Consider the following 12,057-nt stretch of genomic DNA (forward strand, 5'->3'; position numbering starts at 1 on the left):
GAGCGGGGGAATCTATCAAATAGCGCACTTCTAACTTTGTACAGTACTAATACAATTAGTCAAATCAGTCACACTACGAAATGCTACCAAATAAACCACAATTCATTCATAATACTGTGAATATATAGTTTCACAGACATATTGTTGAATTTTCTTCTGGTTAGTACGAAATTGTTAAGAGTAATATAAAACCAGTCTACACACCACCACGGTGAATTGGTTTAGTCTTGATTCTTGATTGACAGTGTTAGGGGATGGGTAATGTATTGATGCTCGAGTGCCAAATCAACACCAGCAGCATACCACCATGGATACCACTGCTGGCTTTCTTCTGAAGCTAGGCAGGGTTGGTTCTGGTCAGTCGCTGGATGGGAGACCAGATGCTGCTGGAAGTGGTGTTGGAGGGCCAATGGGAGGCACTCTTTCCTCTGGTCTAAAAAATATCCCAATACCCCAGGGCAGTGATTGGGGACACTACCCTGTGTAGGGTGCAGTCTTTCGGATGGGACGTTAAATGTGTGTCCTGACTCTCTGAGGTCATTAAAGATCCCATGGCACTTATTGTAAGAGTAGGGGTGTTAACCCCGGTGTCCTGGCTAAATTCCCAATCTGGCCCTCAAACCATCACGGGCACCTAATCATCCCTAGTTTACAACTTGCTCATTCATCCCCCTCCTCTCCCCTGTAACTATTCCCCAGGTTGTTGCTGTAAATGAGAACATGTTCTCAGTCAACTTACCTGGTAAAATAACAGATAAATAAAAAAACACACTTGTTTGTCTTTGTTACTTCTTTTTGATGTTTATGAGTCTTATTTTTGTATATAGTTTTATTGATATAGCTTTAAATGTTATGATTATTTATTTGTGTTGTTCCAAATGTCTGAATAACAATGACAGTTAGTGCAGAATGGTGCTTTTTTTTGTTTTGCCTGGGGGGCGCTGAAGGGGGGGTTCGCCCAGGGAGCCATACAAGCTAGAACCACCACTGCCTACCGTCAACCAATTATGTCAATGCGGAGCTATATGGAGCCCTCTGCATTTTTACTACATTTGGTAGGTGCACGATGCGGTAAGGAGCTCATTTTGGCCTCTGCATGTCTCTGGAGGTTCCGCAATTGCGTCACACCCTCAATATGGAGCCTCCGACCACATTTTCAGATCAAGCATAAATTGGCTTTAACCTTGTGAGATCCGGACGGCTCGCGAGGCTAGGTTGGCATTACCAAACCAAAGAAATACGAAGCTAAACATTTCGAAAATAAATATGCTTACCAGAATCTAGCTTTTGATCTTCATATGATACAAATCACAATGTCTGATAGGACTAGCGAATGGGCCTCTATGCCAGGTACTCATTCAGTAACTGGGGAAAACATGGTGTGGTGATGCTCTTGGCTGAGCCATTTCATATCTGTCTCTCTCTGGAGGCCTCATTTTCCTATTTTTTGCAATCTCGCTGGAGAGGCCTTGGAGTGAAAGCATCCTGGCACTCCAACCCCTCCATTGGGGATTTGTGATGATGAAACAGTCATTGATACCTGCCCTCTCCCTGGCTTAGCAAGGTTGGCTCACAGGTAGAGTTATGCTAGCATTATGCTAATGTTGCTCCTAGTCCCAGAGATGGGAATGGAAATGACTGTAGCTCCGTTCCTAGCTGGGTGTAATTAGCGCAGCATAATTAAAGGCCTTCATTACGTTCCCACTTACTGGAGGCTTAGCTGAAGCTGTGACTCTAAACCGAAAGCTTGATCTCCCCATCCATTCTAGACCTGGGTTCAAATACTCTTTGAAATCTTCCAAAATACGTTTAGTGTCTGCTTTATGGAGTTTTTAGTGTTTTTATGGTGTTTACCTGCCTGAAGTGCCAGGTGGGTAGGGTTTGTTCTTTTGTGACTATTCTATTGGTTCCATTGCAACTGGTAAGCTCAATCAAGCACAGATACAGTATTTGACATTATTTCAAGTAGTATTTAAACCCAGGTCTGATGAATTCCACAGATATGAACGCTGCTGAATGACTAAATGGAGGGAGGGGCAGGCGAAGGTTGATACACTGTTAGTGCTTGGGCTCTCTCTCCTCCTTAACCACTTTCTCAGAAGCAGTTGTGATTATGATTACTTTATTCTGCTGCCCAAGGGAAACCTCTTCCTTTCTTCTCTCCCTGGTGATGCACTAGGAGATTAGGTTTGTGGAATGGTGCAGGGGAAAACAGGTTCCATCTTACGATAACATGGGACACTGGGTTGCAATAGCCATATTTGAGATTTCATTGATATTCCCACTAGTAACTGGCGACACAGGCATTACAATAACACAGGCCCTGTCATTACAATGCTGTTGCTACACTGCCCTCTCCTGCACAAATATGGAACTGAAGCCACTCCCATAAAAATATAAAAAGGGAATTGTTTTGCATGCACAGGAGGTTGGTGGTACCTTAATTGGGGAGAACGGGCTTGTGGTAATGACTGGAGCGGAATCGGTGGAATGGTATCAAATTAATCGAACACACGGTTTTCAAGTGTTTGATGCCATTCCATTTGCTGCATTCCTGCCGTTATTATGAGCTGCTCGGCAGCCTCCACTGTTGGCATGCTAGTAATAATAATAATAATAATAATAATAATAATGAGTCGGAAAGAGTAATGCATATTTCAAAGCTGTTACAAAGGTGAACTTTATTCATTAAGCTTCACTTGTTCATTAAGTTGATATTAAATTGCTGTGGTTATTTCATTTAAAAAACAATCAGGGGATTTATAATGTAATTATGTTTCAGGTGGTTCTGGTTCACCATGATCAATTGATTGAAATTCATTTTTATGTGAACAGCTCAATAGGGATTTATTTTAGTGTGAAAAACGTCATTATCTCTTCTATTCTCACAAGCTGGTTCTCTCTTTTACATCAAAAATAAATAAATGCAACATCTTATACACAAGTGAAGCCGATCCGGTTACCCGATACCTCTTGGCCACACACTCAGGTCCTCCCAGATCCAGACAGTGCCACCCATCCACCCACCCAAACACACACATTCAGTATGTTGGTGTTTTTTTTATCCTATCAAGCCTGTGTTCTGTCTGTGTGTCCCCTGCAGTTTGCAGCGTGGGTAGACGCTGTGGTGTTTGTCTTCAGTCTGGAGGATGAGATCAGTTTCCAGACAGTCTACAACTACTTCCTGCGTCTGTCCAGCTACAGGAACACAGCAGAGGTCCCCATGGTCCTGGTCGGGACGCAAGGTATTTATATTGAACTTTGATTTAAGTAGCAAGTCCCTTAAGGTATGGATATTGTTTGGATTGTTAGCTTCACCCCATAGTGGTAGTTTGTGGGTTGGAGGTAGCCAGTTGTTACCATACAGCTGATATAAATAGACGTGAAGATGTAAGTAGGCTGGGAGTTTTGACTTTTGTGCCCTGACCAGGAAGAACTCCGGGCCTTAGTTTTAGCATAGACTTGAGACTTTAGTGTGGATTTTCACATACAGTGCGTTCTGAAAGTATTCAGACCCCTTGACTTTTTCCACATTTTGTTACGTTACAACCTTATTCTAAAATTTATTAAATTAACATTTTTCCTCATCAATCTACACACAATACCCAACAATGACAAAGCGAAAACAGGTTTTGAGAAAAAACAGAAATACCTTATTTACGTAAGTATTCAGTCCCTTTCCAATGAGGCTCGAAATTAAGCTCAGATGCATCCTGTTTCTATTGATCATCCTTGAGATGTTTCTACAACTTAATTGGAGTCCACCTGTGGTAAATTCATTTAGATTGGAAATCATTTGGAATGGCACACACCTATCTATATAAGGTTGACAGTGCATGTCAGAGCAAAAACCAGGAATTGTCCGTATAGCTCAGAGACAGGATTGTGTCGAGGCACAGATCTGGGGAAGGGTACCAAAACATTTTGGCAGCATTGAAGGGCCCCAAGAACACAGTGGCCTCCATTATTCTTAAATGGAAGAAGTTTGCAACCACCAAGACTCTTCCTAGAGCTGGCTGCCTGGCCAAACTGAGCAATCGGGGCAGAAGGGCCTTGGTCAGGGAGGTGACCAAGAACCCGATGGCCACTCTGACAGAGCTCCAGAGTTCCTCTGTGGAGATGGGAGAACCTTCCAGAAGGAAGGCACTGTAGCACTCCACCCATCAAGTCTTTATGATAGAGTGGCCAAACAGAAACCACTTCTCAGTAAAAGGCACATGACAGCCCACTTGGAATTTGCCAAAAGGCACCTAAAGGACTTCCAGACCATGAGAAACAAGATTCTCTGGTCTGATGAAACCAAGATTGAACTCTTTGGTCTGAATGCCAAGCGTCACATTTGCAGGAAACCTGGCACCATCCCTACGGCGAACCATGGTGGTGGCAGCATCATGTTGTGGGGATATTTTTCAGTGGCAGGGACTGGAGGACTAGTCAGAATTGAGGAAAAGATGAACGGAGCAAAGTACAGAGATACTTGATGAAAACCTGCCCCAGAGCACTCAGGACCTCAGACTGGGGCAAAGGTTCACCTTCCAACAGGACAAGGACCCTAAGCACACAGCCAAGACAACACAGGAGTGGCTTCGGGACAAGTCTCTGAATGTCCTTGAGTGGCTCGGACTTGAACCTGATCTAACATCTCTGGAGAGAAGTGAAAATAGCTGTACCGCGACGCTCCCCATCCAACCTAACAGAGCTTGAGAGGATCTGCAGAGAAGAATGGAGAAACTCCCCAAATACAGGTGTGCTAAGCTTGTAGCGTCATACCCAAGAAGACTTAAGGCTGTAATTACTGCTTCAAGGTGCTTCAACAAAGTACTGAGTAAAGGGTCTGAATACTTTTTTATTTTTGAATACATTTGCTAAAATTTCTAAAAACATGCTTTTAGTTTGTCATTATGGGATATTGTGTGTTGATTGATGAGAGGGGGAAAACGATTGAATCAATTTTAGAATAAGGCTGTAACGTAACAAAATGTGGGAAAAGTCAAGGGGTCTGAATACTTTTTGAATGCACCGTACATAATCCCCCAAATTGCATGTTCTCAGAACAATATTACATTCTTGTTGGTCCTTTTTGTCCTTCCCCAGATGCCATCAGTGCTGCCAACCCCAGAGTGATCGATGACTCGCGGGCCAGGAAGCTGTCCAACGACCTGAAGCGTTCCACCTACTACGAGACCTGCTCCACCTACGGCCTCAATGTGGAGAGAGTCTTCCAAGATGGTAAGGGCTGGGGGCATTGGGGACATAATGTAGCTAGCTTATTAACTAATGAATCTCCTTGGGCTGGGCTGGGACTAGAAAGGGAAAGGGAAAGGGGGATACCTAGTCAGTTGTCCAACTGAATGTATTCAACTGAAATGGGTCTTCCGCATTAAACCCAACCTCTCTGAATAGAATGTGGACCCCTGTGGATCCTTGCGATCAGGATCACAATATAATGGTCTACAGTGTATCATTGTATAGGCCAATGTCCGCCCATAGTGTTTCTACTGCGATCCAGTATCCAACCTTCCCTAACAGATGCTTGAGCCTTTCATGTTAGAAATGGCAATGTGATGTGAATGGAAAGGCTATTGGTAAGAAATGTATAACGGGCAGAAAGATAGGACTATTTTCAACACGGTGCCAATAGCCAAGAAGGAACTCATGTCTGCTTTAAGAGAGAGAAACGTGTGTGCTCAAGGAGAAAACGTCGCTGAACTTTATGACAACCTTCATTTGAACAACACCAACATCCTGTCCTGCCACACTACGACACCCTGTCTGGGTCAGCACATCTTTTAAACAGTCCTCAAACATTCTCTTTCCCAGCTTTCACGTTCTCCTTCCGTTGCTTGTTGACGCACGGAACCTTGCAGGTCTCCCCGCTGTATTAATTGCTTGCTTTGAAAGAATTACAACAACAAAAAACGGGAAAGTGTTTGTGTCTGGAGATCGAGCGGCTCCTCCATTCCCCGTTTTCCATGCTACTTTAGTTATCAATACCAACATGTTCCCCAGCTGTCAGGCCGACTTAAACTCTTCTCTCTCCCTCGGCCTTCATTCACGTCATGCAGAATCACAGATCCCGCCCCTGCTGGAGTCTATAGCGGAGTGACGGGCGGCTGCCTCCGCTGTCTGCATGGCCAATCAGGTCCCTCTGTACTACACCTGACAGTCTCATTTGGTTAACATCACACCACAGATCTCCCTGGGCTTAAGACAGGCTCATTTCTCTGAACATCATATGGCAGGAGTATTTTCCCTTGGAAATGGAGATGCCTTGTATCTCTGGAGAACTGTATAAGGTTCATTTCCCCATATGTAACGTATTACCTGATTGAAAAGAGAATTGCTATGAAGTGGTTAATATTTGTGGACTTGTTGTTGATGTTGTGTTTGATTCCTAACCCTCTGTTGTTTTGTCTGTTTCTCTTTCTCTCCCACCAGTTGCCCAGAAGGTGGTGGCTCTGAGGAAAAAGCAGCAGCTGTCTATTGGTCCGTGCAAGTCCCTTCCCAACTCGCCTAGCCACTCATCAGTCCCCAACGCATCCCTCCCCTCTGTGCATATTAACCAGGTGAGGCCACACCCCCTACTAGAATATTTCTAACTAGGGCCAGGAGTTTTCCTGACCATGTGACCTGACCAGGAAAAATTCAGGGCCCTAGTTTTAGGATATTACTTGTCAGGTTACGTGGTCAGGAAAAACAATGAGCTTCTTCTGTGTAATTGGCGCATACAGCAAGACATAGGCTGTAAACTACTGAAAATACAGAGTGTACAGTAGCCTTCATAAACTATATATTATGATTCCGTTTTCCCAGATCCTACTTCCTTTAACTGACTAGTTTGTTCTCTCCCACTCTCTCTCCGTCTCCATCTCTCCTCTTCCAGGCGGCGAATGGTGGGGTTGCGTTCAGCGACTACTCCTCCTCGGTGCCTTCCACTCCCAGCATCAGCCAGAGGGAGATGCGCATCGAGACCATCGCCGCCTCCAACACGCCCACACCCATCCGCAAGCAGTCCAAGCGCCGCTCCAACATCTTCACAGTAAGTATGCGGCAGCTGATGCAGAGCAACACCCACTCGCACTACTAGAGGGCGCAGTACCGCACACACACTGTCCACCAGAGGGAGACAAAGACAAAGCCGCCCACTTCCTGGCTGTATCAGATACAGGCACAGAAAGCCTTCCTGGTTTACTCCTTATACAAGCAACAGAAATGGGCAAAGGGAAAAAAAATTATAAGGATAACGGTTGCTGGTTGCCACCTGGGTTATATTTTGAACCCATACTATGAAAAAAATGCTTCATTTATTTTTTGGTTTTCTTATTTTTAAAAGCTATAAGCACTGTGGAAAAATATCTCAGCTTTTTAAAACCTTTGTTATGTTGGTAACATTTCCTTTCCAATTGAAAGTAGATTCTCATGAGTTACTCATTTTTCACTTATCCCCTCCTCCTGGCCCCTCTGTCTCAATCTTTGGCCTCCCTCCCTACCCCTCTTATTTTTACTAGATCCTTTCTTTGCAGTGACTCCCTATTGGGGGAGAGAAGGGGTGAAGCAAGGCTACACCCCAGCAAAGCCAGCAATGCAACTTCCCCCCCTACCCTACCCAACCACACTAAACTAAACTAAAAGTCAGGGACAGACTATAACCCTTTCAGTCACTACAGAGTCAGATAATGCATGCTCTCCCTCGCTTCTCCCTCCGCCCTACCTTACTCTAGATATCCCTTTTCTAACCTTTGCCCTTACCCCAGATATCCCAGCTCTTACCTTTGTCCTCTGGCCACTAACCAGTGTACTTACCACAGCTTGCCCTGCTCATCCCTCTTCCAATTACCCATACTTCTGATAGCCTTAGTTAAACCTCTATCCTTACTCTATCTTTTACCTGAATTGCCCTTATTCAATCCCGTGACGCAGCTCAAACCTTCCCTACCTATGAGAGCCTTGCACTAACCGCTGTACTTTCCTCAGCTTCCCCAGCTCCATCTCTTCCCCTCTATCCTTAGCCTCCCTTTCTCTTACCTCTACCCAGCCTCACCTGCTCCAACCTACCACCATCCCTTTCCCAGGTTCCCTTTTTCGTACCTCTACCTCTCCCTTCTACCCCTAACCCCAGCCCCCTTTCTTCCTCTACCTCTCCCTTCTACCCAATAACCCCAGCCCCCTCACTTCCTCTAAACTTTCTCATCTCTCCTTGCCCCCATCCCCCTCACTTCATCTAACCTCTCCCATCTCTCCCTACCCCCAGCCCCCTCACTTACTCTAACCTCTCCCATCTCCGCCTACCCCAGCCCCCTCACTTCCTCTAACCTCTCCCCTCTCCCCCTACCCCAGCTACTGTGGTAGCCATCGCGGGGCTCTGGGCAGCAGAGCAGTGCAGATTGTCTGTCAGTTAGTAGCTCCCCTTGTCTTCTCCCTCCCCCTGCTAGGTAGTGACTAACCCTGTTCACCAGAGACATGAGCCTCTGCCTGTCCGCATCATGGAGATGCCCAAGCATGCCACCTATCCCGTGTGGGTGCCCGACTGGCAGGCCGAGCGGGAGTTTCAGCTCATGACCTTCTGAGGAGCGGCAAGCCGGGACAGGGAGGGGCAGAAGATGGGTGGAGGGAGGAGAAACAAAGGGTGGGGGGGAGGGGTGGGGGGGTCGACGACTGTCCATTTCCCAAATGACACTTCAAGAGCACAGGAGAGGAAGGATTTTCGCCATTTTTTACAATACAAGAGAAAAATTTAAGTTTTGTTTACCAAGCAGCATCCACGATAAGACTATCCGTTGTCACTTTGCTTTTTCATCAATCTCAAAATGGAATACCTCTTGAGGAAACAGATTTATTAACGCGCCATACACAATACAGTAGTCCTGAACATCTCTCTCTCTCTGGCCACAGATAGTTAGCAAGTCACCTCTTCGAATCAGAGTACTGGGTAGTTGTGATCCCTAACCGTTTTCGATTCAGTCGGAGAGTTGTAGTCAGGGTAGAGAAGAAGCCTTAACGTGGCGGGTTATTTTGATAGATTATACAACACTATCGTGTCTCTTTCTCTACCAAACCTTTTGGGTTCGCTTTCCTTTTCTTAGGGGGTTTTGTGGGCTTGTCAAGCAGATAGAAAGACCTTTCAAAAACACACTCCACTAATTAGAAACAACACTGTGGCTAACTTTGCGGTCATATTCACGAATCCACAAGGTGTTGTACTCACAGTATTGCTAGTCAGAATATGCCAGGAACATTTCTCCCAATATTTTTTCTGTTTGATATGTTTCAGTTTAGATAAGACCGTGTATTGGCTGTATGATACATTCTAAAGCACAATGTATTACTGTTCTACATGTGTAGTCGACGTTTGCTGAGGGAAAAAAATCAGAGTACTAACAGTGACCACATAAACTACTCTGTATCCCAGTGCACGATCTAATTAGATGTCATGCACTCTAGTCAGATTTGGATTCTGAAGTGCTTTTAAGTAGACTCATCTCAAAAACTCAAGTTTTTTTTAGTGTAGGCTATTGCCAACAACTCATGTTGAAGTATAATTAAAATATTAATATAATTTATTTAGGTTACTGACTATAGATTTAGTGGGCACTGGGTACCATTGGAATATTAGAATTAGCTGAGGCTACTTTGATTATTTTTAAATATTGGGCTTTATATAGTGCATTGCAAATTGACTGGTGAATCTGCCTCTTTTGGAACTTTTTTTTCTCAAAGTTACTAAAAGCTTTACTCATAAAGACGTTGGTTTATCCACCGTGTCTTTTCACCACCTTCATCACCAGTCAGTCAGTCTCACCAGCCATTATCATCACCCTCAGCCCACTTCTGTCATGATTAGTAATGGCCACTAGGTGTCAGCTGAGTACACAGAAATTATTTCCTAGTGCTTCCATGGTTTAGTAACCATATCAATAGGTTTTGGCATATCTCATATATTTTCTGGGGTGTTTGAGGCATTTTTCTTCTTTCGCTATGTTCAAAAGCACCGTCATGACAAGTACCTTTTTGGATATTTTTTTAAAGTTTGTTTTGGCCACATCTAAATTCCATATCCATCAACTCCCATGTATAATTGTCAGCCATTTTAGTTCCTTTTGTACTGGATGTCCACTCTAAAGGAAACAAAAAAAGAATCTCCTGGAATGTTTTTTTGTTGTTGATATTTCCAGATCCGTGCTAATTTTCCAACCTTTCTTCGACAAAAAGGGCTTCCCAACTCCTTCCACATTAAGAGCGCTGTGCTATCAAAAAAGCACATTTCACCACAATGAGTTGTCCCTCTGGCCTGTCATACCCAACAGGGAAGAGAAATGACTGGGGACTAGAGCGTTTTTGCTGCTTCGCCCTAGTGCCCCCTTTGCGTAATTGTTCCGTCGGGAGGTGCGCTATGGAAACCATAGAACTTTGTGACAAAAAAAGCAACATGTAACATTGGTAGTTGCTGAGTAGATCTGGGAGTCAGTTCATGGTCAAAGTAAAAACAGTCAAATTTACCCTCTGGATTGTGACAGACTGTAGGAACTCTTCTCTGCTGGAAATGCCCCCCATCCCTCCCCCCACGTCCTTCAAGCCCACCTTGCTTCACATCCTTACAAACAGTCTGTGTACAGTACAGTCAAGTCACGCTTGGAATTATAATTCAACCACTCAAAGGACACGGCCCCATTACATGACATCACACTGCCTTTTGCCATAAAACAAGGAGTCAATGACTAGAGGTGCCAAGTACATTGTGGTTTACTCCACCCCACCCCCCTTTCTTTTCATTGGTTTTTCTTTCATTTCTCTTTCTTTTCAGGGAAAGTCTTGAATGAACTTGAATATGTGTCAAATTTAAATATGGGTATGTTAGGTGAAGTTGGGTAGTTTTATGAAGGCCTTCATAAAAATTAGAGTAGGGAGTCAGGCACAAGTGGTATCATACAGAATAATGAATAACTAATGGGAAATGGATTGCACCGACTTGTATGAATGTAGTGTCAATTTATTTAATTTGACTATGATTTGGAATTATCCATTTCTCCATCCTTTATTATTGATATTTATTTACTTTTAAAAATTGTTTTATTCATTTCAATTTCGGTTTGGTATGAAGATTATGAACTTATTCCATAATCGCTTTTATATAATTTACGGATTGACAAATATAAGACTTCTGTATATCTTGTATTGTATTTTATTTACAATGGTACTCTATAGAAAGTATATTATATACATATATGAAATATATATATAAAAATAATGCCTTTATTGTCCATCCTATATTTTGTGGGAACTGCAATGTTTGGCTCATTCTGTTGATCTTATTTGGGAGTGAAACCTGTGACTTGATTTGTATGGTGTCTGTATAGAAACAAAAATAATCAGAATAAAAAAATAAAATGTTGAAAATTATAAACCAGAGTTGGTTTACTTGAACTCAGACTCTACCTCTCTCCATTGGTGATTGATTGGGCATCCCTTCATCCTGTTCTGAGTGAGACCATAACAGTCTTGTCTGTTGGTTATGAGTGACATTTCCTGTATTTCACCTGTTAGTCCGTGCTTTGGGGATATTCTGTGTACAAGTACTGTGTTTGTCAGAAAATGGGGTAATACTGTATTTTCACTGCTTTTTCCCTCCACACTCTGTAATTTGAAATGTAATGTGTTTGCAGCAGATGTTGGTGAAATGTGCTGCTGCACCTGTTCACTGATGTGTTCCACTGTTGTTTGTAATGACCATGTTCAACTGCAGCTGTACTTCTAACCCTAACACTGTGAATGCCTTGAAATGTATTTTCCCTCCTGGTGTTCCAATAGGAATTTCAGAGGAATTTGAAAGGAAACGCTATATTGAACTCCTATATGATAACTTTCTTCATAATAACCTTCTTTCCCCCCCCTACCTGCCTTTTCTCCTTTTTATTGCGTTCAACTTGACTTGTCAATGTATCTATGCAAAACGGCCCAGCTGGGCCTAAAAACTTGATTTGGACTGACCTAGAAAGGCCCAATGTGGACCTAAGAGAGGGGTGTTCCTCTATGATCTGGAAGGGTCCACTGTGGGCCTAA

At 43.5% G+C, this 12,057-nt stretch overlaps 1 protein-coding gene across 3 annotated transcripts in view; it reads left to right on the forward strand.

Moving 5' to 3' along the window:
- LOC129824156 (arf-GAP with GTPase, ANK repeat and PH domain-containing protein 3-like) overlaps positions 1–12,057 on the forward strand; it is a 225,527-nt gene that overhangs the window by 117,681 nt on the left and 95,789 nt on the right. For all 3 annotated transcript variants that reach the window (XM_055883570.1, XM_055883569.1, XM_055883568.1), the window contains exons 5-8: positions 3,104–3,245; positions 5,095–5,229; positions 6,439–6,566; positions 6,884–7,039. In XM_055883570.1, coding sequence (XP_055739545.1) covers positions 3,104–3,245; positions 5,095–5,229; positions 6,439–6,566; positions 6,884–7,039 — 561 coding nt within the window. The remainder of the gene's footprint in view (positions 1–3,103; positions 3,246–5,094; positions 5,230–6,438; positions 6,567–6,883; positions 7,040–12,057) is intronic.

The sequence above is a fragment of the Salvelinus fontinalis genome, chromosome 26, assembly GCF_029448725.1.
Source record: "Salvelinus fontinalis isolate EN_2023a chromosome 26, ASM2944872v1, whole genome shotgun sequence".
Classification (NCBI taxonomy): Eukaryota; Metazoa; Chordata; class Actinopteri; order Salmoniformes; family Salmonidae; genus Salvelinus; species Salvelinus fontinalis.